This window comes from Dama dama, chromosome 19 (genome assembly GCF_033118175.1).
Source record: "Dama dama isolate Ldn47 chromosome 19, ASM3311817v1, whole genome shotgun sequence".
Lineage (NCBI taxonomy): Eukaryota > Metazoa > Chordata > Mammalia > Artiodactyla > Cervidae > Dama > Dama dama.
In genome coordinates this window covers 72,472,634-72,497,915 of record NC_083699.1, presented here as the reverse complement: position 1 = coordinate 72,497,915, position 25,282 = coordinate 72,472,634, and the positions used below count along the sequence as shown (strand labels likewise).

General features: G+C 42.6%; 2 protein-coding genes across 26 annotated transcripts in view; both read left to right on the top strand.

The window, feature by feature from the left end:
• PCBP3 (poly(rC) binding protein 3) overlaps nt 1-25,282 on the top strand; it is a 217,056-nt gene that overhangs the window by 79,721 nt on the left and 112,053 nt on the right. For 22 of the 25 annotated variants that reach the window (XR_009697025.1, XR_009697026.1, XM_061167407.1 and 19 more), the window contains exon 2: nt 913-949. The exons of the other annotated variants lie outside the window; for them this stretch is intronic. The gene's annotated coding sequence lies outside the window, so the exon portion shown is untranslated. The remainder of the gene's footprint in view (nt 1-912; nt 950-25,282) is intronic. 25 annotated transcript variants of the gene reach the window in all.
• On the top strand, nt 14,041-14,727 carry LOC133073998 (vesicle-associated membrane protein 4-like). Its single transcript, XM_061167976.1, has one exon. It carries the CDS (start codon nt 14,229-14,231, stop codon nt 14,652-14,654), a length of 426 nt encoding a protein of 141 aa, XP_061023959.1. The 5' UTR covers nt 14,041-14,228; the 3' UTR covers nt 14,655-14,727.

The following is a 25,282-nucleotide window of genomic DNA, read 5'->3' as shown; positions in this document are numbered from 1 at the left end:
GTGAAGAGTCAGGTGCACCCCCACTGGTCTCCAGAGCACGTCTTAGCGCTCTCCTTTCTGGTCTTTCACCCTGCTGGTTCTCGCTGCCGTCAGCTCCTTGAACCTCAGCTGTTTCCCCACCTCAAGGCTCCCCTGACTCTGCCTGGGTCCCCCTTCTGGCGCTGTGGCCTCGAAACCTCCCCAACTGTCATCTGCGCAGCCAGCATGCATCCCATGTGTTTCCCGCTCAGGCTCCTTGTTCTGTGCTGCCTGTTGTCCCATTGCTGAGCACCTTTGTCTCATGTCTTCTGTCTGTTTCTTCACTGTTTGAGGCTGGGGAGCCCATCTGGTTCCTCCTTGCTGTCATGCTGGAAGTAGATGTCTCTTAAGTTCCCCTGGCCTTCAGTCCTCCCTGGATGGATGCCTCAGGGCTCCCAGAGGAGGCCCGGGCAGAGCTGTTTACCTGCCGTGGAGTCTGCACAGGCCAGGGTCCTAGGTCCTACTGTCCCAGGCACAGCGTTCTTCAACTTGGAGCTGAAACTGTGTCGGTGGGCATTGAGGTGGGGGGTCCTGTCTACACCTCACTGTGCTCTTCTCCTTACTGCTCCCCACAGACCTCAAGGGCTGTAGGAGTCAATGCCACCCAGACTTTCACCAGGGTTAGGACTGTGGGCCAGGGTTCAGGGGAGACCACACTCTGAGTGATTACTGGTGTCTTTCAAGTTCCAGACTCAGTTTAGAATCCAACCATCTTTCACGGAATTCTTTTTCCTGGAGACTATCTTTGGCCTTCTAAATAACTGACTCATGGCTACATTCTTCTAAAGCATTTATTTAGTTTGATAAAATTTGATATCTAAGGTGATGGAGCATTCTTTGGGTTATTTTCTACCATGATTTCTAGTTATAATAATTTTTTTAACCTGTTTACAGGGCTGCCTACAGAGGGAAGCTCTTCACATGGTTCCATGTAAGTAGTGCTTCTTGTGATGCCTTTGGAGAGGTATGTCTTTAAATTGAGTGATTCTTTCCACATCAGTTGAGTTGTCAAGTCTTGCTTGCATACGAAGCCATGTGTCTTGCTGACTTTCCTTGAAGCCTGGCCTCATGTCACACAAGGGCCCCATCACAGGTCAGGAGCAGTGCCCTATCAGTGGTGTGTGTCATTTCCCTCTGGTTTCTGGAGAACCAGTATGTAAAAAGAGGTAGTTTCCTCCTTTTCTAAAAACCTTCTTCTTCAGAGTCACCCTGACTGCACTGTCCAGCAGGGGCCTGAGAACCAATTGTTCACCTGGGCCGAGCAGACAGTGTCTTCGTCCCAGGTTCCAGCAGTGACCAGTGTGCACTGTGGCTGTCATGGTGTCATGTTCAGGCCCCAAGGACACCTCTTTGTGGCTGTGACTCCAGTTTTGCAAAACTACCTTGAAAGGATTCCTTTTAGATTTATCCTTAAGATGCCTTCATTTTTCTAAGTTTTCAGTGGCCTTGCTGGGAAGGCTTGTGGTCATGGTGGCGCTGGTCCGTGCCCATCCTCCTCCAAGCCCCGAGCCCTGCCCCGTGGGGTGGTGCTGCCCTTCTGTTCACTTTCCAAGGCTTGGGAGGCAACATCACTGGTCACTGTGCTTGCCGGTGGTGAGATGGGGCTCTGAGGCGAGGCCTCTGACCTCATGAGCTCACATCCACTCATATCCAGTGGTGGCAGGATAACTGGGAGCTGCCTTGATGATAGAATGTGGGCTCCAGGCTTGGAACCTGCCCTTCTAGGTGACCTTCACCACAGTCCCGAGTGGTCCTGAGCTCACCCGATCTGGATCAGAGCGCTAGAGTGCCACTGTGACCTTCCAGGGTTTGCCCCCTCGGGAGACATGAGAGACAGGGGCAAGGAGGCAGAGAGCACGTGCACATGGGGCTTGGGGCTGGTGGGTCACCAGATGAACAGTATTTGAGGAGAAAAGTTCTCAGGTTACAGATTGCTTGAGCAAAGACCTTGATGCATTTGTTCAGCAAATATTGACAGAATGCTTGTGATGGGCTGTGCATGCTTCTGGAATCACAGCCTTCTTTATTACATCCTCGTGGGGCATATAAAACATACGAGTAATACGTGTGCCAGGTGGTGACACTTGCTGGGGACGAACAGAGAAGAATTGGGGTCTGGAGGCACTGATGGGTGCTCAGAATAGCCCTGGGAAGGGGCATCTTAGCAGAGCCTTGGAGGAGGCATCAGAGCCGGCCCTGTGGGTGGTGGAGGGGAAAGGGCTCCAGGCCTATGGGAGCCGAGAGCGCGAAGGGGCGGTCCGGGAGGAGGGCGGGTCCGGGAGGAGGACAGGGCAGACACATCTCTGTCCTTTCTCACTGCTGTGCTGCTGAGCAAGGGAGCAGGGAGCTAGGTGGTCTTTTTTCCTCTGTGTGTTGAATTGTTTCAGACTAAAGCTGTTATAATACCTGGTTCTTAGAGGACATCCAGATCCTCGCTGGCGCGGGACCAACTTTGTAATTGTGCAAATCTGGATCTAATTTTCACAGAAATCTCCAAGGAAAGGCTTCTGGAACTCAGGCATATAAACAGCACCCTGTGTGTGCCGGGAGTCTCTCCCCTGGACTTTGCTGTTGCCCACATATCTCCCCCGGCAGGCAGGAAACGTGGGTTCAGACCCGGCTGCCAGTTCTGGACACATCAGCATGCTTGGGTGGGGCGAGCTGGCCAGGCACCTCCCCATCCGCGTGTGCACAGCCCGTGAGCCGAGTGTGGGCGCTGAGGCCGCCAGCACCCCGGCAGGACAGTAGCTCCAGGGACTGCGGCTTATTCTGGGGCTCCCCTGAGGCCTGGCTAAGGCAAGGCGCAGGCTTTTTATAGGGCACCTGTCCTTCCTCTGCGGGTGGGGAGGGAGCCGTTAGGAGCTCTGAGCTGGTTGGAACAGATATGTCTGTCTCTGGTGAAGCCGTCTGCGTCTTCCTGTGGGATCCAGGGGGCTGAGGAGCCAGAACGGAGCTCATCTGCCCCGGATGTTTCCCAGGGGATGGTAGCCCAGGAAGAACGCGGTTTTCCATTTGCTCGTCTTCCGAGAACTTAGTGCCGTGGAGCAGCTGCAGATGGGCCTTTCTCCGTCTCCATGTGCCTTCGCTCAGACCCCGCTGGGCCCCTGACCCGCTTTGTTCCACAGGCACTTGGCTCCCCACCGGGCTGGAGACTGGGCCATCCACCGCACTAGGATCAGGGAATTAAGAAATCATGATCACGAACGTTTGGTGACGTCTTATTCACTCTAGTCTTTTATTCTTCATGATACTGAGAATGATTATTTGCTTTCAAACTCGCCCCCGCCCCTCTCCCCGCATTAACATGACTACCTTCACTACAAAATTGGAAAATATGAAAAAGAACTTTAAAACTCACCAACAGTGAGTGCAGACAGAGTCCTGCCACGGGATTCCTCTATTAGGGCCTCCCCTCACTCCATGTCCTTCTTGGTGACCCCTCCGCCTCCAGCCTATGGTTCACGGGGCAGCCCTGTACTTTCACGGGGCAGCCCTGTACTATCACCTTCTCACAGACACCAGATCCTTCCTGTCCTGCCTCTGTCCCCTCCACACCACAGCAGTGTGCTGCTACCAGAGACCACACGTCCCTGAAGACTGGTCAAGGACCTCACCCCGCCCCGACCCCTAGGAGGTTTGATTTTATCTGAGGCCCTTATTGTGCCTCCAACCTTTCTTCTGCTGCTTGCTTCTGTCATCAGCTTTCAGCCTCAGCTGATGACCGCGCCTGGTAATCCAGGGAGAAAAGCGGAAATAGGAAGACGGTGGAAAGCCTGTTTAAGAAGCAGTCAGACTTGGCCCCTCCCACAACGGTACAGACCCTTTCCCCACCCTGGCTGAAGACTGGAGGGTGGAGCAGTGGCCAGGGGCTGGCACAATAGAAGGTCCCAAACAGAAGGTCCCAGAGGGGAAGTATGGCCACACTCAAGTGGCTTATGGAGCCGGTGACCCCAGTCCCTGCTCTGTTGGCCCTTGGAACAGCAGGAACCTGGGGTGGGCTTTTGGGAGCAGGCAGGGCTTCACTTGTAGCTCAGTCAGTTAAGAGGTTAAAGAACCTGACTGCAATGCAGGAGACTCGGGTTTGATCACTGGGTGGGGAAGATCCCCTGGAGAAGGAAATGGCAACCCACTCCAGTATTCTTGCCTGGACAATCCAATGGACAGAGGAGCCTGGCAGGATATAGTCCATGGGGTCGCTAGAATTGCACATGACTTAGCAACTATATGTATGTATGTATGTAAGGGGACACCTTAGAGCTCTGCCATTCGGATGGAGGAGCAGGAAGATGGGGCTCCCAGAGGAGCTGGTGGGCTGTTCCCTGCTATGTTTGAGGGGCTGGATGGCCACAGATCCCTGGCAAGAGTCTGGAGATGAATCAACAATAAGTACACAGAAAATTATGGGAGGCCGTCCTTTACTCCAAGACTCGCATGTACAGGAGGGAGGTGCAGTGTGAGGAGTGAACCGCCTGTGGTCCCTGCTGGATGGTGGACGGAGGTGTAACAGAGGGATAGGGGAGAGGGAGGGGTGGAGGCAGCTAGTGGATGACACATAAGATCCTGGAGTCAGGAAGAGCCATACAAACTGATCGTTAGAACTGGGGATAGAAATAGCAAGAGGGTAAAAGATAAAAGAGCAAGAGCCCATGGGGCTGACACGGAGAGACGGCAGGCAACACTGTCATCTTCAGTTCTGTGGAACTCTGACTTTCAAAACTAGGTACATTTGTAATTTTGTTAACAATAAAACGTAAAGGGTTGTACAGCAAATACTATTTCACACACACACACACACACACACACACACACACACACAATGAAAGCCGATTCAGCCTCTGCTTCTGCTGGGGCCAAGTGCCACGGCCATCTGGCCCTCCCAGCGGGGCTGCGTCTCTGCTCCATCATGTGGCCTCTGCCTCACCGAATCCTGTGGAAAATCTTTCTCCTTGGGGAGCTGAGCACTGCAGCTTCTTATGTTGTGTTCTTTCAAAGGCTCCAGGACCCTGTGCCCTCTCGGTTTCGCATGTTTGTTGTGTGTTACCGCCTCCTCCCCCTTGCCCCCATGCATAACTGTCACAGCACCTTGGTGCTCAGAGGGGACCCTGCTGATGGTGGTGCTCGGCGGCTGCGGGGGCTGAGCCTCTGCTGAGACAGTTTGCTCTATTTCACTCCAGGCTTCGCCTCTGGGATTAAGCGGCATGCACATTTCTGTGCCCTGCTTTCAAACGCAGCAGTGTACCACAAAATGTTCCAAGTTACCATTTGCAAACGTTATTTATTAAAAGTTGCACAGTTTCAACTATAGGGATATAGGTATTATTTTGTTAAATCACTCCCTTTCTGTTCGGTGTGTTTGAACTGTTTGCAGATCTGTCACTAGAGCCAGTAGTCATGAACCAGTAGCCAGTAGACATCCTTGTGCGTCAGTCAGCCCCCCCTTCCCAAGGCAGTATGGTGGTGTTCGTCCCTGTGCAACCCGGGTCAGAGGAGACAGACGTTTTAGAAGGGGTGTGACGGGAGACTGCCCAGTTCCTCTCAGTTGGTGAATTACAGCAGCCTGAGTGCCTGGGCTCCCAGCCCCTGAAAACCCTGGGCTTTATGCATCTCCCAAAGCAGAAACACACCCAGTACAAGCAGCTGAGCCTCTCCTCTAGAGCATGTGGCCCTTCTCAAGTGTGAGCATCCTTGTGCACTGAGGACATTCAGCTTTCATGTTCCAGGCTTTTGCTTTCCCTGGAGCCATTCACCTTTTACTCTGATGTTGGCCGTCTGGTGCTGTCTATCAATATGCTACTCTGTGACGTCATCTTCTATGGTGTTTGCATTAGGAATATCCTTTCCCAGCCTGAAATGTGGGTAGTCACTTGTGTTTTCCTTTCTGCTTTTACTTTTTGCTTTGACATATGCAGTCCACTTGGGATTTAATTTGATATATGGTATTTGTTGTTCAGTTGCTCAGTCATGTCCGACTCTTTGCGACCCCGTGGACTGCAGCACGCCAGGCTTCCTTGTCCTTCACCATCTCCCAGAGTTTGCTCAAACTCAGGTCCATTGAGTCGGTGATGCCATCCAACCATCTCGTCTTCTGTTGTCCCCTCTTCCTCCTGCCCTTAATCTTTCCCAGCATCAGGATTTTTTCCAATGACTTGGCTCTTTGCATCAGGTGGCCAAAGTTATGTTATTAGGTGAATATATAACTTGCTTACCAGTATTGAACAAATAAGTTCCTTGTAAATGTTGAAAACACTATTTGTTGAAAATTACATCATTTTCCCAATGGTTTGTTTTGCTACTTTTGTCCTATATGAAAATATTGCATATACTAGTATCTATTTCAGAATTCTCTAATTGATCTGTTTGTTCTTGTGCCAGTTGTTTAATTGCTAAGTCATGTCTGATTCTCTTGTGACCCCATGGACTGTAGCCCACCAGGCTTCTCTGTCCATGGGATTTCCCAGGCAGGAATACTGGAATGGGTTGCCATTTCCTTTACCAGGGGATCTTCCTGACCCAGGGATGGAACCCATATCGCCTGCATTGTCAGGTGGTTTCTTTACTGCTGAGCCACCAGGGAAGCCAGTATACTGGTTTAATTTAGTTTCATGGTATATTTATTTTGGTTATTCTTGGCTACTCAATTTCTAGATGAACTTTAGGATGATTTTTAAACCCCAAGCTAATCAGATTGGGGTTTCATTTCAAATGGATCAAACCTATAATTTAAATGATAGACAGCTGGTATTTTAGCAATATTCAGCTTCTAAAAGAGGAAGATATTCTGTTTCTTCATTTATTCCCTAATTAGCCTTCAGTTATATTTTATAGCCTTTTTGCTATATGTTTTCTCTTTTGAGCTCTTTCCTGACTTATATTATCTACTTATTCGAATTGGAATTTTCCTATTACATTCCTCTAGTATTTAATAATGTATAGGAAAGCTATCAATTTTTCTGTATTTGAACACAGCCATGCTTTTACTTGCAGTGGGTTTCTCAGCTGAGTTTTGACTCATTCCTAACTTGACCTGAATGCTCCTTCACTGTGAAGTGTGCTTGCGGCAGTTGGCTGTCCAGTACATAGTGTTCATCAAGTTACACACGTTTCCTTCTGTTGCTCTTCTATTAAATTTTTTTTTAATAAAAAATAAAAGTTACGTTTTAATGAATGTTCATTGCTGCCATTAAGAGAGTCATAGGATTGTCTCCTTTTATCTCTTAAAGATAATTACGTCAATGAAATGCCAAGTGTTGATTGTTGGAATAAATCCTGTTAGGTCTTACTGATGCTTTTTAATCTCTTCCCAGTTGTAATACCTTTTCAGTATCTTATTTGGGCTAGAATTAGGACTTCTCTGTAGCTCAAGTGGTAAAGAACCTGCCTGCGATGCAGGAGACCAGGGTTTGATCCCTGGGTTGGGAAGTTCCTCTGGAGAAGGGAATGGCAATCCACTCCAGTGTTCTTGCCTGGAGAATTCCATGGACAGAGGAGCCTGGCGGGCTACAGTCTGAGGGGTTGCAAAGAGTCGGACACGACTGAGCAACTAACACACACAATAAGGTTGGGGCTGGAGCTAAGGTTAAAGGATTGGGGTTGTGTGAGCAGTAGTTACTGTAGAGGTTAGTGTGAGGGTTAGGATCAGGGCCAGAGCCAGGGTGGCACGCTCTGTAAGTTTCTGTGTTGGACCCAAAGGAGAATGACCCTGGGCTTTAGGAATGCAGGCTCCATCCTGAGGGGGTCCACTCAGAGCGGCGATTACGGAGAGCAGCAGCCGAGCCCACGGGGACAGGACTCTGCTGGAACACAGAGCACCCCAAACACGGTGTTGTTGTTCAGTCGCTGAGTTGTTGTCCAACTCTTGGTCACTTTACAGATTGCAACACGCCAGGCCTCCCTGTCCGTCACCATCTCCTAGAGTTTGCCCAAATTCATGTCCATTGAGTCGGTGATGCCATCCAACCATCTCATCCTCTGCCACCCCTTTCCCAAACATGATGGCTTTGACCAGATTTAGTCAAAGTCAATTCCCTTGGCTGTAACAGGTCTGGGATGGGTGGGCTAGGCGCCACGCGGCCCCTGCCCAGAGACCATGCCCACTCCAACTCTGGGTGGCCTGTTGCTCTGTGTGCTCCTACCTGGCTCTGTTCTCTTGACCTCTAGCTGCACTGAGCCAGCTGATGGGAAGGAGAAGTGTTGAGATGGAGGGCGGGCAACTGCTTTTAGGGACCAGAAGCCTGAGTTACACCCACTGTCACAGTCCATAGGCCCTCTGAACGCCAGCAGTGTCCATGAGACCAAGTGCATTCCTGCCGTGGTGTGAGGATGGCTGTGTAGCAGCGGCGGTACCTGGGCAGGTGTGTGCTAGGGTGTGGCGCAGGACCCACAGCCCCTGAGGCTGGGCCAGCCCCATGCAGCCACAGCTCCTGCTCTGAGAGGGCAGGAAGGAGGGCAGCCCATATGGGCCTGGCCCCGCTCCCCCGCCTCCCGAGGTTCTGACTCGCCCTTCATCCCGAAGATGCTTCTCAGGCCTGGCTGCTCTCCTGAGCACGGATGGAAACGAAGGGCCTCGGTGCTGCCCCCTGGTCCTGCGGAGGGCTCAAGGCACCCATTCCCTCCCTCCTTCCTGTTCTTGGTTTTCCTTTCTCTTTCCTTGGCGTGTGTTCACTCTGGGCTCCTCTGGCGAGTGCTGTCGACCCAGAGCAGCCTGGCATGAAGGGGCTGATGCCTTTCCAGGAGAGGACTCACTCCTTCCTCCCTCGCTGCCTGCCGCGTGGCTGGGCCGTCTGGTGGCCCCATAGAGACAGCAATGGATCCAGAGCTGTGTGGCTGGCCAGGGATGGCGTGTGTTGCTGAAGGATTACTCGCCCCCAGCTACACCTCAGACAAGCGGGAGCCAGCCTGTCTGCGTCCTGCGCATGCAATGCACACCCACAGCTTCACCCGCACTCCGGCGAGAGTGGGTCCGTGGTGCCCAGGTGTGGAGGGCTGCGCCCCACTTTAGCCCCTGCTGGGGTGGGCTGGTGTTTTCTGCCCTGGGGCGTGCCCTACACGGTCATAGGGGCCAAGGGTGCTTCTATCTCTCCAGTTAAACACACTCATTCTGCTTACTCAGGCCCCCTTACTCTTCCTCTGAAATTCCCGTGACACTTAGGGGTCATACCATTAGGTATGCCCTCCATGCTCCCAGGCACTTGTCTTCTCTTTGGACATGAGGGGTGAGCATTGGTGAGCTCCAGTTACACCGAGCCAGAAAGAGGTTTTCAGTGAGGGCTTTCACCTTTTCCAAGAGCTCTGGCCATTTAAGTCTTTCGGGGCCTAAACCTATCACTGGGCAGCTTTGTTCACCCCATAGTTGGGTCCACGTGCTGGATTTTGCCCTCCTGTCTCTAGCTCTGCACATAGCATGCTGGTCATGAGAGGCCTCAGCACCCCGGAGCCCCCGTGGGCCGTCTGTCTGTGCAGAACCGGGGCCTCAGGCCAGACCGGCTGGCCAGAGCACAGCTGTTCCAGGGTGCCCGGCAGTCAGCTCCTCTCATCATCCCCGGTATGCATTTGGCAGAGTGGGGTGAATATTATGGAAAGAGAACCTTCCAGTAGGAGCCTGCCTGGGCTGGTGGAGTCAGCCTGGGGATCTGGTTTTCTTCCAGCCCTTCTCCTGGATCCCCCTGTGAGCTTGGCACCTTGCCAGGTCTTCGCCCATCTATGCTGTTTCTCCATCTATGAGATGCAATCTCCTTATCTGTCCTGCCCAGTCCCAGAGAAGGAGATTCATCTGTTCAGGCTTCCACATAGAGGGCAGGGGCATTGGAGTCTTTCCAGGGGTACGCATATGACCACATGAGAAGACGGTCACAATGCTTGCTGTGTTCCAGGAGAAGCTCCTCACCAGGCCTCCACAGTTCTCCAAGGCCTCTGAGTATCCAGTTTCCAGTGAGGACACTGATATCAACACCAGAGCAGAGTCCAGAGCTCCCTTTTCAGAACTCCTGGATTTCACTTCACCACTGTTAAGTCCTGGGAATTCAGACTTCAAGTCTTATGGCCAAGTTACCTTCCAGGAAACTGGGCCATTTTCCATTTTCATTAGTAGTTTTAGAGTGCCTGTTAGAGCCCAAGGTAACACTGTACACTGACACAAAACATGTTTCTTTTTTGTTTTTTCCTCTATCAGTGAAGTTGAAGATTTTAAAAAATTATAGTTGATTTACAATTTGTGTTAATTTCTGCTATACAGCAACATGATTCAGTCATACATATACATTTAAAATATTCTTCTCCATTGTGGTTTATCACAAGATGTTGAGTACAGTTCTCTATGCTATACAGTAGGACCTGGTTGATTAACCATCCTATATAAACAGTAGCTTATAATCTGCTAACCCCACCTTGCACTCCATCCCTCCATTACCTCCCTAGACAGCCACAAGTCTTTTCTTCATGTCCATGAATCTTTCTGTTTTATAGATAAGTTCATTTGTGTCGTGTTTTAGATTCCACATATAAATGATATTATATGGTATTTGTCTTTTTCTTTCTGACTTAATTCAGTCAGTATAATAATCTCTAGTTGCATTCATGTTGCTGCAAAATGACAGAATTTAGTTCTTTTTTATGGCTGAGTAATATTCCATTATATATATGTACCACATCTTCTTTATCTGTTTATCTGTTGATGGACATCCAGGTTGTTTCCATGTCTTTGCTATTGTGAAATAGTACTGCTGTGAATGTAGGGGTGCATGTATCTTTTTGACTCAGAGTTTTGTCTGATATGCCCAGGAGTGGGATTGCTGGATCATATGGTAGCTCTATTTTTAGTTTTCTGAGGAACCTCCACACTGTCTTCCATAGTTGGTACACTGTACCAACTTAAATTTCCACCAACAGTGTAGGAGCATCCGTTTCTTCCACATCCTCTCCAGTATTTGTTATTTGTAAAGTTTTTAATGATAGCCATTTTGACTGGTGTGAGATGGTACCTCGTAGTTTTGATTTGCATTTCTCTAATAATTAGAGGTGTTCAGCATCTTTTTATGTGCCTATTGGCCACTTTTATTTCTTCTTTGGAGAATTGTGTCTAAGTCTTTTGCTCATGTTTTGATTGGGTCACTTCTTTTTTTGTTGTTGAGTTGTATGAGCTGTTTGTATATTAGAATTTAAGCCTTTGATGGTTGCATGTTTGCAAATATTTGCTCCCAGTCTGTAGGTTGTCTTTTTGTTTTATTTGTGGTTCCCTTTGCTGTGCAAAAGCTTATAAGTTTGGAGGAGGGTGGGGCCGCTGTTCACGTCACAGGCTTGCTTCAGCTGGCGGAGCAGATGGTGGTTGTCTTTGGTCCTCAGCAAGGAACAGACTGTATGGACACCGTGAAACTGCATCCTGAGATCACTTTAAATTTGGATCATCATTTAAATGCTTTAAGTGATCTTTTCTTTTTTTTCCATTTATTTTTATTAGTTGGAGGCTAATTACTTTAAGTGATCTTTTCTTGTTTCACTTTGCTTGTGACACTTCATCAGCTATCTGATCATTTTTGTATCTGAACTCAGCAAGTAAAATATACGGAGAGGCCCAGCACTTGGAGAGGCTGAAGATACGGTGGGAGCTGAAGGAGCTGCAGGCCTAGCTGCTTGCCCATGCCAGCAAGGCTCTTCCGTGTAGTGGAGTCCATGGTTTATAAGAAGAAAAAACTTTGTCTATCAGCTCCACTTGGAAAAATTTTGAACTACCAAATCTTCATACAAACACTTTCTCTATTCTCCTTGAAAAAAACTGTTTAATTCAGGGGGAGAACAAGATGGCAGAGGAGTAGGTGGGCGTGGAGTACATCTCTCTCCATCAGGAATACAACTTCAGACACAGAAGTGCATGCAGAACACCAGAGCAGACAGGCATATCTGACCAGCAGAAAAGAATATATAGACCCGCATAAAACTTGAGATCAAGCCCTGAGACTTTGGAGGCGGAGCACTGCACCGAGACCCTAGACTACCAGAGAACTAACCCTAGGGTATCAAACAGTGAGAACTCATGCAAAGGAAACCCCTGGAATACAAGACTCTGCATCACCCAACCACCAACAGCACCCTGAGCAGGATGCCTCATGTAAACAATAAACAAAACAAAAATACAAACCCAATCATCAGCACACAGTATTGCCACCTCACTCAGCCTTGCTTATCAGAGGAGAAACAAACAAACAAAAACTCAGCACAGATCTCACCCTATGAGAAGCTTACACAAACCACTGGACCAACCTTAGAGGGCAGAAACCAAAAGGAAGAAAGAATTCAACTTTGAAGTCTGGGAAAAGGAGACCTCAAACACAGTAAGTTAAAAAAAAATAATGAAAAGGCAGAGAAATGCTACATAAATGAAGGAACAAACTAGAAACACAGAAGTCCAAATAAATGAAGAAGAAATAGGCAAACTACCTGAAAAAGAATTCAGAATAATGATAGTAAAGATGATCAAAAATCTTGAAAGCAAAATGGAAAAAATGCAAGAATCAATTAATAAAGACCTAGAAGAATTAGAGAATAAATATGCAGAGACAAACAACACAATTACTGAAATTAAAAATACTCTAGAAGGAATCAATAGCAGAATATCTGAAGCAGAAGAACGAATCAGTGAGCTGGAAGATAAAGTGGTGGAAATAACTTCTGAAGAGCAGAATAAAATAAAAAGAATAAAAAGAACTGAGGATAGTCTCAGAGAATACTGGGACAATATCAAATGTACCAACATTCGAATTATAGGGGTCCCAGAAGAAGAAGAGAAAAAGAAAGGGTATGAGAATATTTTTGAAGAGATTATAGTTGAAAATTTCCCCAATATGGAAAAAGAAATAGTTAATCAAGTCCAAGAGGCACAAAGAGTCCCATACAGGATAAACCCAAGGAGAAACATGCCAAGGCACATACTAATCAAACTAACAAAGACTAAAGACAAAGAAAGAATATTAAAAGCAACAAGGGAGAAGCAACAAGTAACATACAAGGGAAACCCCATATGCTTAACAGCTGATCTTTCAGCAGAAACTCTGTAGGCCAAAAGGGAATGGCTGGATATATTTAAAGTACTGAAAGGGAAAAATCTACAACCAAGGTTACTGTACCTAGCACGGATCTCATTCAAAATTGATGATGAAATAAAAAGTTTTTCAGACAAGCAAAAGTTAAGAGAATTCAGTACCACCAAACCAGCTTTACAACAAATGTTAAAAAGGACTTACACAGTCAAGAAATACAAGAGAAGAAAAAAGATCTACAAAATCAACCCCAAACAATTAAGAAAATGGCAATTGGAACATATATATCAAAAATTACCTTAAATGTAAATGGATTAAATCCTCCAACCAAAAGACACAGACTGGCTGGATGGATACAAAAAAAAATAAAGACCCATATATATGCTGTCTCCAAGAAACCCACTTCAGACCTGAAGACACATATAAACTGAAAGTGAGAGGATAAAATATATTCCATACAAATGGGAAGCAAAAGAAAGCTGAAGTAGCAATCCTCATATCAGACAACATAGGCCTTAAAATAAAGAAAATTACAAGAGATAAGGAAGGACATTACATAATGATCAAGGGATCAATCCAAGAGGAAGGCATAACAATTGTAAACATCTATGCAACCAACATAGGAGCACCTCAATACATAAGACAAACACTAACAGACAAAAAAGGAGAAATTGATGTAACACAATAATAGTAGGAGACTTTAACACCTCACTCACACCAATGGACAGATCATCAAAACAGAAAATTAATAAGGTAACACAAGTCTTAAATGATACATTAAATGAGATGGATCTCATTGATATATCTTCAGCACATTCCACCCAAATGCAGAATACACCTTCTCAAGTGCACATGGGACATTCTCCAGGATAGACCACATCTTGGGTCACAAATCAAACCTCAGGAAATTTAAGAAAATTGAAATCGTATCAAACATCTTCTCTGATCACAGTGGTATGAGACTAGAAAAAAAATGGTAAGAAGCGGGGCGCAGCTGCGGCGGAGCGGCCGACGTCGGGTCCGCGCCCACTGTCTCCCCCTCCCTGCTCTCTTCTTCCGATTCCCACTCCTTCCCCCGCCCGTCCAGCGCAGCCCGCCCGGAGAGCTGCGGGAGCTCCGCGGGAGACTCAGGTGGTAAAGATTTATCCTGCGGGGAAGTAGAAGAGTACCTCATTAAAAAAGATGCCTCCCAAGATCAAGCGCCACCTAAATGATGATGATGTCACAGGTTCTGTGAAAAGTGAGAGGAGAAATCTTTTAGAAGATGATTCAGACGAAGAAGAGGACTTTTTTCTAAGAGGACCATCTGGACCAAGATTTGGACCCAGAAATGATAAAATTAAGCATGTTCAGAATCAGGTGGATGAAGTCATTGATGTCATGCAAGAAAATATTACAAAGGTAATAGAAAGAGGGGAGAGACTAGATGAACTACAGGACAAATCAGAAAGCTTATCGGATAATGCAACTGCTTTTAGCAACAGATCCAAACAACTTCGAAGGCAAATGTGGTGGCGTGGATGCAAAATAAAAGCTATCATGGCTTTGGTTGCTGTTATCCTTTTGTTAGTGATTATCATTCTTATAGTTGTGAAATACTGTACTTGATTTGATGACAGATCTTCATTAAACAAAATCTGGGACAATAATAATAAAAGGTTGCTGCATAATTTAAATGAAACCCATGTATATAACTTTCAAAGCTTCTTTTTCAAGAAATTAAGAGGCAAGTATCACTTCAAATTGGAGCATTGAGAATGTCCAATTATCTCCCTCCCTTCCAACAAAATGTTGCTTTTAATAATTATGTTTGAGGCAAAGATAACCAGCCTTGATTTTGCCATATTCCAAGGGTCTAATTTGAAACTAGATACTTGCCAATTCACTATTGTATATATAGTTAAACACTGATAAGGGTATTTCATACTGTTATTTTAATGGCATAAGGACTTGAATTTATTGCATTGAGGTGGGGATCAGGCTGGTGGTCAGGGAGCCTCTGCAGAGTACCAGATCATTATGCTGAAAGATGTGTATAACTATTCCATCGATATTTGCAAGATTCTTTTCATATTAATAATTGCTTTGCAAGCAGTGTTCACATGTTTATAGATGTAACAAAAGCTAAGTGTTGTAAATGTTGCTGCCTTCAACTATAACTGAAAACATTCCAGTAAACCTATTTTTGATTGTATAAGGGAATGTGTAGTAATTTTTTGACATTTGGATTATGGAAATGGGAAATTTAAAGTGTGAAAAGCGTAGTATGGCATCATAAATTGGAGGTAATAAAATTATTGAAGAGCAAAAAAAAAAAAATGGTAAGAATCACAAACACATGGAGATTAAACAACATGTTTCTAAATAACCAACAGGTTACTGAAGAAATCAAAAGAGAAATCAAAAAATTTCTAGAAACAAATGTCAATGAAAACATGACAACTCATAACCTATGGGATGCAGCAAAAGCAGTCCTTAGAGGGAAGTTTATAGCAATACAACCCTACCTCAAGAAACAAGAAAAACATCGAATAGACAACCTAACTTTTCACCTAATACAACTGGAAAAAGAAGAACAATAAAACCCCAAAATTAGTAGATGGAAAGAAATCATAAAGATCCAAGCAGAAACAAATGAAAAAGAAATGAAAGAAACAATAGTAAAGATTAATAAAACTAAAAGCTGGTTCTTTGAAAAGATAAAATTGACAAACCTTTAGCCAGACTCATCAAGAAAAAAGAGAAGAATCAAATCAACAAAATTAGAAATGAAAAAGGAGAGGTTACAACAGACAATGCAGAAATACAAAAGATTATAAAAGACTATTAGGAGCTGTATGACAATAAAATGGATAACCTGGAAGAAATGGACAGATTCTTAGAAAAGTTCAATCTTCCAAGACTGAACCAGGAAGAAATAGAAATTATGAACAACCCACTTATAATCACTGAAATTGAAGCTGTGATAAAAAATCTCCCCAAAACAAAAGCCCCGGACCAGATGGCTTCACAGGAGAATCCTATCAAACATTTAGAGAAGAGCTAATTTTTATCCTTCTAAAACTCTTTTTAAAAGTTGCAGAGGAAGGAACACTTCCAAACTCATTCTATGAGGCCACCATCACCCTGATATCAAAATCAAAGACAACACAAAAAAGAAAACTACAGGCCAATATCACTGATGAACATGGATGCAAAAATCCTCAACAAAATTTTAGTAAACAGAATTCAGCAACACATCAAAAAGCTCATACACCATGATCGAGTTGGGTTTATTCCAGGGATGCAAGGATTCTGCAATATACACAAATCAATCAATGTGATATACCATATTAATAAATTGAAAGATTAAAACCATATGATAATCTCAATAGATGCAGAAAAAGCCTTTGAAAAAATTCAGCACCCATTTATGATTAAAACTTTTCAAAAAATGGGCATAGAAGGAACCTACCTCAACACAGTAAAGGCCATTTATGATAAGCTTACAGCAAACATTATTCTCAATGGTGAAAAACTGAAAGTATTCCCCTAAGATCAGGAACAAGAAAAGGGTGTCCACTTTCACCTTTATTATTCAACATAGTTCTGGAAGTCCTAGCTACAGCAATCAGCAAAGAAAAAGAAATAAAAGGAATCCAGATTGGAAAAGAAGTAAAGCTCTCACTGTTTGCAGATGACATGATACTGTACATAGAAAACCCTAAAGATAGTATCAGAAAATTACTAGAGCTAGTCAGTGAATTTAGCAAAGTTGCAGGATACAAAATCAATACACAGAAATCACTTGCATTTCTATATACTAACAATGAAAAATCAGAAAGAGAAATTAAGGAGTCAATCCCATTCACCACTGCAACAAAAATATCTAGGAATAAACTTACCTAAGGAGACAAAATAACTGTACACAGAAAATTATAAGACACTAATGAAGAAAAGTTCATCCTAAAGGAGATCAGTCCTGGGTGTTCATTGGAAGGACTGATGCTGAAGCTGAAACTCCAATACTTTGGCCACCTCATGCGAAGAGCTGACTCATTGGAAAAGGCCATGATGCTGGGAAAGATTGAGGGCAGGAGGAGAAGGGGACGACAGAGGATGAGATGGTTGGATGGCATCACTGACTCAATGGACATGGGTTTGGGTGGACTCTGGGAGTTGGTAATGGACAGGGAGGCCTGGCGTCCTGTGGTTCATGGGGTTGCAAAGAGTCGGACATGACTGAGCGACTGAAGTGAAGTGAATGAAAGAAATCAAAGTTGATATAAACAGATAGAGAGATATTCCATGTTCCTATGTAGGAAGAATCAATATTGTGAAAATGACTATACTGCCAAATGAAATCTACAGATTCAATGTGATCCCTATCAAATTACCAATGGCATTTTTCACAGAACTAGAACAAAAAATTTCACAATTCATGCTGCTGCTGTTGCTAAGTCACTTCAGTCATGTCTAACTCTCTGCGACCCCATAGATGGCAGCCCACCAGGCTCCTCAGTCCACAGGATTCTCTCAGCAAGAATACTGGAGTGGGCTGCCATTTCCTTCTCTGTCACAATTCATATGGAAATGCAAAAGACCCCGAATAGCCAAAGCATTCTTGAGAAAGAAGAATGGAGCTGGAAGAATCAACGGTCCTGACTTCAGATTATACTACAAAGCTACAGTCATCAAGACAGTATGGTACTGGCACAAAAACAGAAATATAGACCAATGGAGCAAGATAGAAAGCCCAGAAATAAACCCATGTACCTATGGGTACCTTTTTTTTTTTTTTACAAAGTAGGCAAGAATATACAATGGGGCAAAGACAGACTCTTCAATAAATGGTGCTGGGAAAACTGGGCAACTACATGTAAAAGAATGAAAGTAGAACACTTCCTAACATCATACACAAAGATAAACTCAAAATGGATTAAAGGCCTCAATGTAAAACCAAAAACTATAAAACTCTTAGAGGAAAACATAGGCAGAACACTCAATGACATAAATCAAAGCAAGATCGTCTATGACCCACCTCCTAGAGTAACAGAAATAAAAACAAAAGTAAACTAGTAGGACCTGATTGAACTTCAAAGCTTTTGCACAGCAAAGAAAACTATAAGCAAGGTGAAAAGACAACCCTCAGAATGGGAGAAAATAATAGCAAAGGAAACAACTGACAAAGGATTAATTTCCAGAATATACAAGCAGCTCATACAACTCAATGCCAGTAAAACAAACAACCCAATAAAAAATTGGGAAGAAGACCTAAACAGACATGTCTCCAAAGGAGGCATACAGATGGCTAACAAACACATGAAAAGATGCTCAACATTGCTCATTGTTAGAGAAATGCAAATCAAAACCATAATGAGATATCACCTCACAACCATCAGAATAGCCCTCATCAAAAAATCTACAAACAATAAATGCTGGAGAGGGTGTGGAGAAAGGGAACACTCTTGTACTGTTTGTGGGAATGTAAACTGATGCAGCCACTATGGAAGACGGTATGGAGATTCCTTTAAAAAACTAGGAATAAAACCCCCGTATGACCCATCCCACTCTTAGGCATATACCCTGAGGAAACCGGAGTTGAAAAAGACACATGTATCCCATTGTTCATTGCAGCTATTTACAATAGCTAGAACATGGAAGCAACCTAGATGTCCATTGACAGATGAATGGATAAAAAGTGGTGGTACATATACAAAATGGAATATTACTCAGATATAAAAAGGAACACATTTGAGTCAGTTCTGATGAGGTGGATGAACCTAGAACCTATCATACAGAGTGAAGTGAGTCAGAAAGAGAAAGATAAATATCGTATTCTAATGCACATATGCAGAATCTAGAAAATTGGTACTGAAGAATTTACTTACAGGGCAACAATGGAGAAACAGACATAGAGAATAGATTTATGGAGATGGGGAGAGGGGAGGAGAGGGTGAGATGTATGGAAAGAGTAACATGGAAACTTACATTACCATATATAAAATAGATAGCCAACGGGAATTTGCTGTATGGCTCAAGAAACTCAAACAGGAGCTCTGTATCAACCTAGAGAGGTGGGATGGGGAGGGAGAGGGGAGGGAGGTTCAAAAGGGAGGGAATATTTGTATACCTATGGCTGGTTTATGTTGAGGTTTGACAGAAAACAACAAAATTCTATAAAGCAATCATCCTTCAATAAAAAATAAATTTTATAAAAGCTTTTAAGTTTGATTAGTTTATTTAAAAAAAAATTTGTTTCCATTTGTTTATTTTCATTTCTATTGCCTTAGGAGACTGACCTATGAAAAAATTGGTAGGATTTATGTCAGAGTATGGTAAAACTTGTTTCTTTTTTCCTGGTCAAGAGGGAGGAAAGTGTGGTAAGATGAGGATGGAAGATGTCCGTCGGGTGTGTTGTGACTCAACAACACAGGGAGGGAGTGGGAACGTCAGCTCACTGCTGCCAGAGCATGCTTCAAGTGATGGAGAGAGAACCGATGGATGGCTGTTTAAATGTCTGACCCTGAAAACATGGGTCTAGAGGAGAGTTGTCTGCTTGTTTTTTAATAGGAACTATTTGAATACATGTAAAACCTGAAAAGGAGTTAATAAAGAAACAAAGTTTGAAGCTTGAGGATATACAGCAAGCATGGAATGCTACTAAGATGCTAGTCTCCAAGGAGTCTGGCTGTGGCATTTGGGTTTAGGGCATGGAATGCTGTTTGCCAGGAGTGGGACATTCTCTTAACGCAGTCAGGTACCAGGCTTTGATCCACAGACTGCGATCCAGTATCTTCCATTGGTTCAGTGCTGTCTGCAGTGGGGCTTCCTCTGGTCCAGATCTGGTCCCCATCAGGTCCAGGGTCTGGTCTCCAGTTTGTGTCACACTTCGTTGTCTGGGGTCTTTAGTCTCCTTTAATCTAGAACATTTTCACAGCCTTTCTGTCACTTTTATGATGTGGAAATTGTGAAGAATATGGTGATATATGTTGAGATGTTTTTTTCCATTTATCTGTCATAAATATTTTCCCATGGCAATTTTGCTATGCCAAATGTTTTTATTTTTTATAAAGTTCAATTTAGCTGTCTTTTCTTTTATTACATCCAGTGTTGTTAGTCATAGCTAGAGAGCCTTTTCCCAAGCTCAGATTAAAGAGAAAATCACTCATTTTATCTTAGTACTCGTATAGTTTAATTTTTTATTTTTTCAAGCATTTCAGTAAGTTGGTTTTTTTATGGGAGATTTATTTTTTTATTTCATTAATTTCAGTTTTTATTTTCATCCTTTTGCTTTTTGTAGTTCATTTTGCTGTTCTTCTAATTTATATTGGATTTTTGTTCATTGATATTTGGCATTCTTTTCATATAGACTAATTTATAAATAAATTTAATTGATAAATTTAATTTAAAATTAAGCATTTCTAAGTACAGCTTGTTGCAGTGCACAAATTAAGATATATACAACTTTTATAATCCTTAACTTATAGATGTTATGTTTCTACTATGGCTTTTTTCTTGACTTATAAGTTATTAAGAAATGTTTCTCAATTCTGAACACATGGAGTTTAAAAAGTATATTACATTAAAACATACACTGATGTTTATATATGCACTATTTTAAAATATTTTAATTTCTTGGTTCACTGCATTGTTGGCAAGGTGGTCTCTGTGTTCATCAGCTTTGACATGTGTGGAGGATGGCTCATGTGGGCAAGCATCAGCAATATTCTGTGCTTCAAAGTAGAACATATTTTGCTGTTTTGAGTGTAAGCTCTGTGTATGTCCAGTGGACATAACTTGGAAATCTTGTTTAAATATTTTCTGTCCTTTTGTATATTTTTTTCTCATCAGTTTTCTCCTTCACATATAATTTTGGTTTCTCTTATTTTCATGTTTGTCTTCCATGTGTACTTGATTTATCAGTGTTTAAAGTTAATCTTTAGCCACATCCCAAATGATACAAGACTCTTTAAATGCCTTATCTGTGGTTATCCTCTCCTGCCTCACGTGTTATTTTCATTCTCTGTTGTTGCATATATCTGATGCCACCCTGCCCTGTTTTCATTTCCCACCAGCTCTGCCCATTTAGATGTGCTCATGCCTCTTCATTGTCTTGGCTCTTTTCGTCTTCTTTAGGTGCTGCTGCTTCTAACTGCTGCTGCTTCTGCGTCATGGTGAGAATGTTAGCAGAAAACAATTTTAAACTGCATTCTTCTTTATTTTCCTTTTATCATATGTTTTATTTTTAATGTTCAAAACATATTTAATAAGTCATGTTGAGGCGTTTTACCTAACATTGCTTTCAAAAATGAAAATCAGTTCTAATGGGAAAAACAGTCATGCACTGTACTCTTTTTTAGGAAAAGCTTTGTTTACAAGTTCAGGAGTAGTGATTCATCTTTGCCTTGTAAATATATATAAGATATTGCTGTAGTGAAGAGGGGTTATCACAGAAATATTCAGGTATCCAGTAAAAAATTAATATCAGGCCAAGAAATCTTTTCCATTGAATTCTGGAAGTCTACCTGTCCATCCTAAAGAAGATCAGTCCTGGGTATTCATTGGAAGGACTGATGCTGAAGCTGAAACTCCAATACTTTGGCCACCTCATGCGAAGAGTTGACTCATTGGAAAAAACCCTCATGCTGGGAGGGATTGGGGGCAGGAGGAGAAGGGGACGACAGAGGATGAGATGGTTGGATGGCATCACTGACTCGATGGACATTAGTTTGAGTAAACTCCGGGAGTTGGTGATGGACAGGGAGGCCTGGTGTGCTGCGATTCATGGGGTCGCAAAGAGTTGGACATGACTGAGTGACTGAACTGAACTGAACTGAGTGTGTTGACTTATTTGTTGGCATCTTGCCAGTGGGTTTATTTATTTATTTGTTTGGTGATTACTTTTTCCACTGACTCATTTCCTTCTCTGTGGTTGTTTAATTTTGGTGTTAATCTGCCAAAATCTGTCTGTGTCTCTATTTATGACTCCTAGAAATTATTTTCAGTTTTTAGCAGCATTTTTTAATTTTCATTTTTTCTCTTGGTACAGCTTGAAAATCCTCACGAGTTTTCTGTTGAGCGTGGGATCTTCTCACAGTGCCCTAAAGATGTAGATGGAACTTCCCATGATCCCGTTGTTGTTCAGTCGCCAAGTTGTGTCCAACTCTTTGCGACCCCATGGAGGGAAGCATGCCAGACCTCCCTATCCCTCACCATCTCCCAGAGTTTGCCCAAGTTCATGTTCTTTGAATCGGTGATGTCATCCAACCATCTCATCCTCTGTCATCCCCTTCTCCTCCTGCCCTCAATCTTTACCAGCATCAGGGTCTTTTCCAGTGAGTTGGCTTTTCACATCAGGTGGCCAAAGTATTGAAGCTTCAGCTTCAGCATCAGTCCTTCCAATGAATATTCAGGGTTGATTTCCTTTAGGATTGACTGATCCTAGTTCAGGCTTTAGTAGAGGCTGAAGATTCAGTAACAGAGCAGTTAGTAGCAGGTCCTACCCCTAGCCAAAAGCAATTAAAACAAAAATGTCTCAAAATAACATTAAAATTATCTTCCACTTTATTATTAAAAAATATGTAAGAAAGGTATTTCTTAACGTTCTAGGTGGAAAGTTACTTTCTTGGAGTTGGCAAAGATTGTATTCTGCTGTCTTTGGCTTTCCTTGTTGTTGAGAAGCTATGTCTTAATCTAAGTGATACTCATTTCAAGGAATTTTTGAAATTGGTTACTTTTAAAATATTCTATGTCTTTGGTGTTATATAGTTTTACCATGGTGTGTTTAGGTATAAATTTCTTTATGCTTATCTCGTGTAGGAGTCATCTAGATTTCTTTATGCTTATCCTGATGGGAGTCATCTTATTCCCCCCCCCCCGCCCTACATCAAGATTATTGAAATATAATTTATGTAGTATAAGATTCACTTTTTTAGGGATGCAGTTTTATGAATTTTGACAAGCTTATGCAAATATTAGTTATCAACACAATCATAATATAGTGATAGAATATTTTCCTTACTCTCAAACTCCTTCCTACCCCTTCTCCCTTCACCTCAAGCCCCAAATGCTGATCTGTTTATTGTATCTGCAATTTTACTTCCATAGAATATTGTGTGAATGGAATCACAGTATGTAACTTTCAAGTCTGTTTTTTTTTCTCCATTTACGCATAATGCCTTTGAGATGTGTCCATATTGTTGTTGAGTCATTTAATGAATGTACCACTGTTTGTTTATCCATCTACTGATTGATGGATGTTTGGAGGTTTACAGTTTCAGAGATCTTAAATAAACCTGCTATAAACTTTCTCATGTAGGCCTTTATGTGGATGTATGTCCTCATTTGTCATAGGTAAATCCTGGGAGTGGGCTTTTCTATGTCATATAGTAAGTGTGTGTGTTTAACTCTGTTAAGAAACGCCCGAGTTGTTCTCCTAAGCTACTGCACTGTTATCCCCACAAGCACTTGCTCTTGAAATGTTAGCTCTTGATGTCAGTTTTTAAAATTTATTCTTTCTAGTGGGTGTATAGTGGTATTTCTGTTTTCAATTGCATCTTTCTGATGACTGATGATATTGAACGTTTTTCCTATGTTTATTTGCCATCTGTGTGTCTTCTTTGGTGAAATGTCTGTTCAAATATTTTGCCTATTAAAAAATTCATACTAATCGTGTTATTATCACTGAGTTATGAGGATTTGTTGTATACTCTGGGTAATAGTCATTTATCAGACCCTTATTTTCCAAATATTTTCTCCCAGAGTGTGGCTTAAGTGTTTATTTTCTCAATAATGCCTTTCAAACAGCAGTGTTTAGTCTTGATAAAGTAAAATTTGTTGATTTTTTCTTTTATAGTTAATGCTCTACATCCTAGCCAAAAATTCTATGCCTTCCTCAAGGTCACAAAGATTATTTCCTATTTTCTTTTTTCTGGAAATTGTATAGTATTGGGTTTTACATTCTCCCCCTCTGATCCATTTTGCGTTTTTCTTTTGTTTTGTTTTTAATATGGTGCAAGCTACAGGTATAGTTTCTTTTTTCCCCTGTGGATATACATTTCTTTCAGCATGGTTTGTTAAGTACTGTTATTTTCTCTGTTAATTGTCTTTTCTTCATCAGTTGACCATATATGGGTGGATCTATTTCTGGACTCTGTATTCTGTTTAATTGCTTTATACACTTGTCCTTTCACCAACAATGCAGTATTTTGGTTGCTGTAGTATTAGAGTAAGCCTTGAAATCAAGTAGGATGAACGCTCCAACGTTACTTTTCCATTTCAAAATTGGGTGTTTTTACTTTTTTTTTTTTAATTGGAGTATAGTTGATCTACAATGTTGTGTTAGTTTCAAGTATACAGCAAAGTGATTCAATTATGCATACAAATATATCTATTTTTCTTAGATTCTTTTCTGCTATATGTCATTGCAAAATATTGAGTATAGTTCTCTGTGCTATATAATAGGTCCTTGTCAGGTATCTATTTTGTGTATTTGTTAATCTGTATGTTTGTTAATCCCAAACTCCTAATTTATCCTTCCCTGCCCCTTTTCCCTTTGATAGCCATAAATTTGTGTTTTATGTTTGCATGTCTATTTCCGTTTTGCATGTAAGTTCATTTGTGTCATTTTTTAAAATTCCACATATAAGATATATCATATGATATTTGTCTTTCTCTGGCTTACTTCACTTAGCATGATGATCTCTAGGTTCATCCAAGTTGCTGCAAATGACTTTCTTTCTTTCTTTTTTATGCCTTCTTAGGTAGGTTTATTCCTAGGTATTTTATTCTTTTTGATGTGGTGGTACAATGGGATTGTTTCTTTAATTTCTCTTTCTGATCTTTCATTGTTAATGTGTAGAAATGCAACAGATTTCTAATTTTGTATCCTGCAACTTTACTGAATTCATTGATGAGCTCTAGTAGTTTTCTGGTAGAATTTTCAGGATTTTGTATGCATAGTAGCATGTCATCTGTTTTCCTATTCTAAGTCCTTGGCTTTTCCATAGAAATTTTAGAATTAGTCAATTTCTACACAAAAGACTGATTGGAATTGTGTTGGATCTTTAGATTCATTTGAGGGTAATCAGCATCTTCTTTGTTTTTATTTTATTTTGGGGATAAAATTGATATATAATGGCTGTCACCATTTTAAAGGGTACAGGTCAGTGGTTTTCAGTATGTTCACTAGCTTGTGCATCCATCACCACTGTCTAATTCCAGAACGTTGTCATCAGCCTTAAAGGGAAGGGGGT

Coding starts and splice junctions, on each gene's coding strand:
- LOC133073998 (XM_061167976.1), top strand. CDS start 14,229: ATGCCTCCCAAGATCAAGCGCCACCTAAATGATGATGATGTCACAGGT.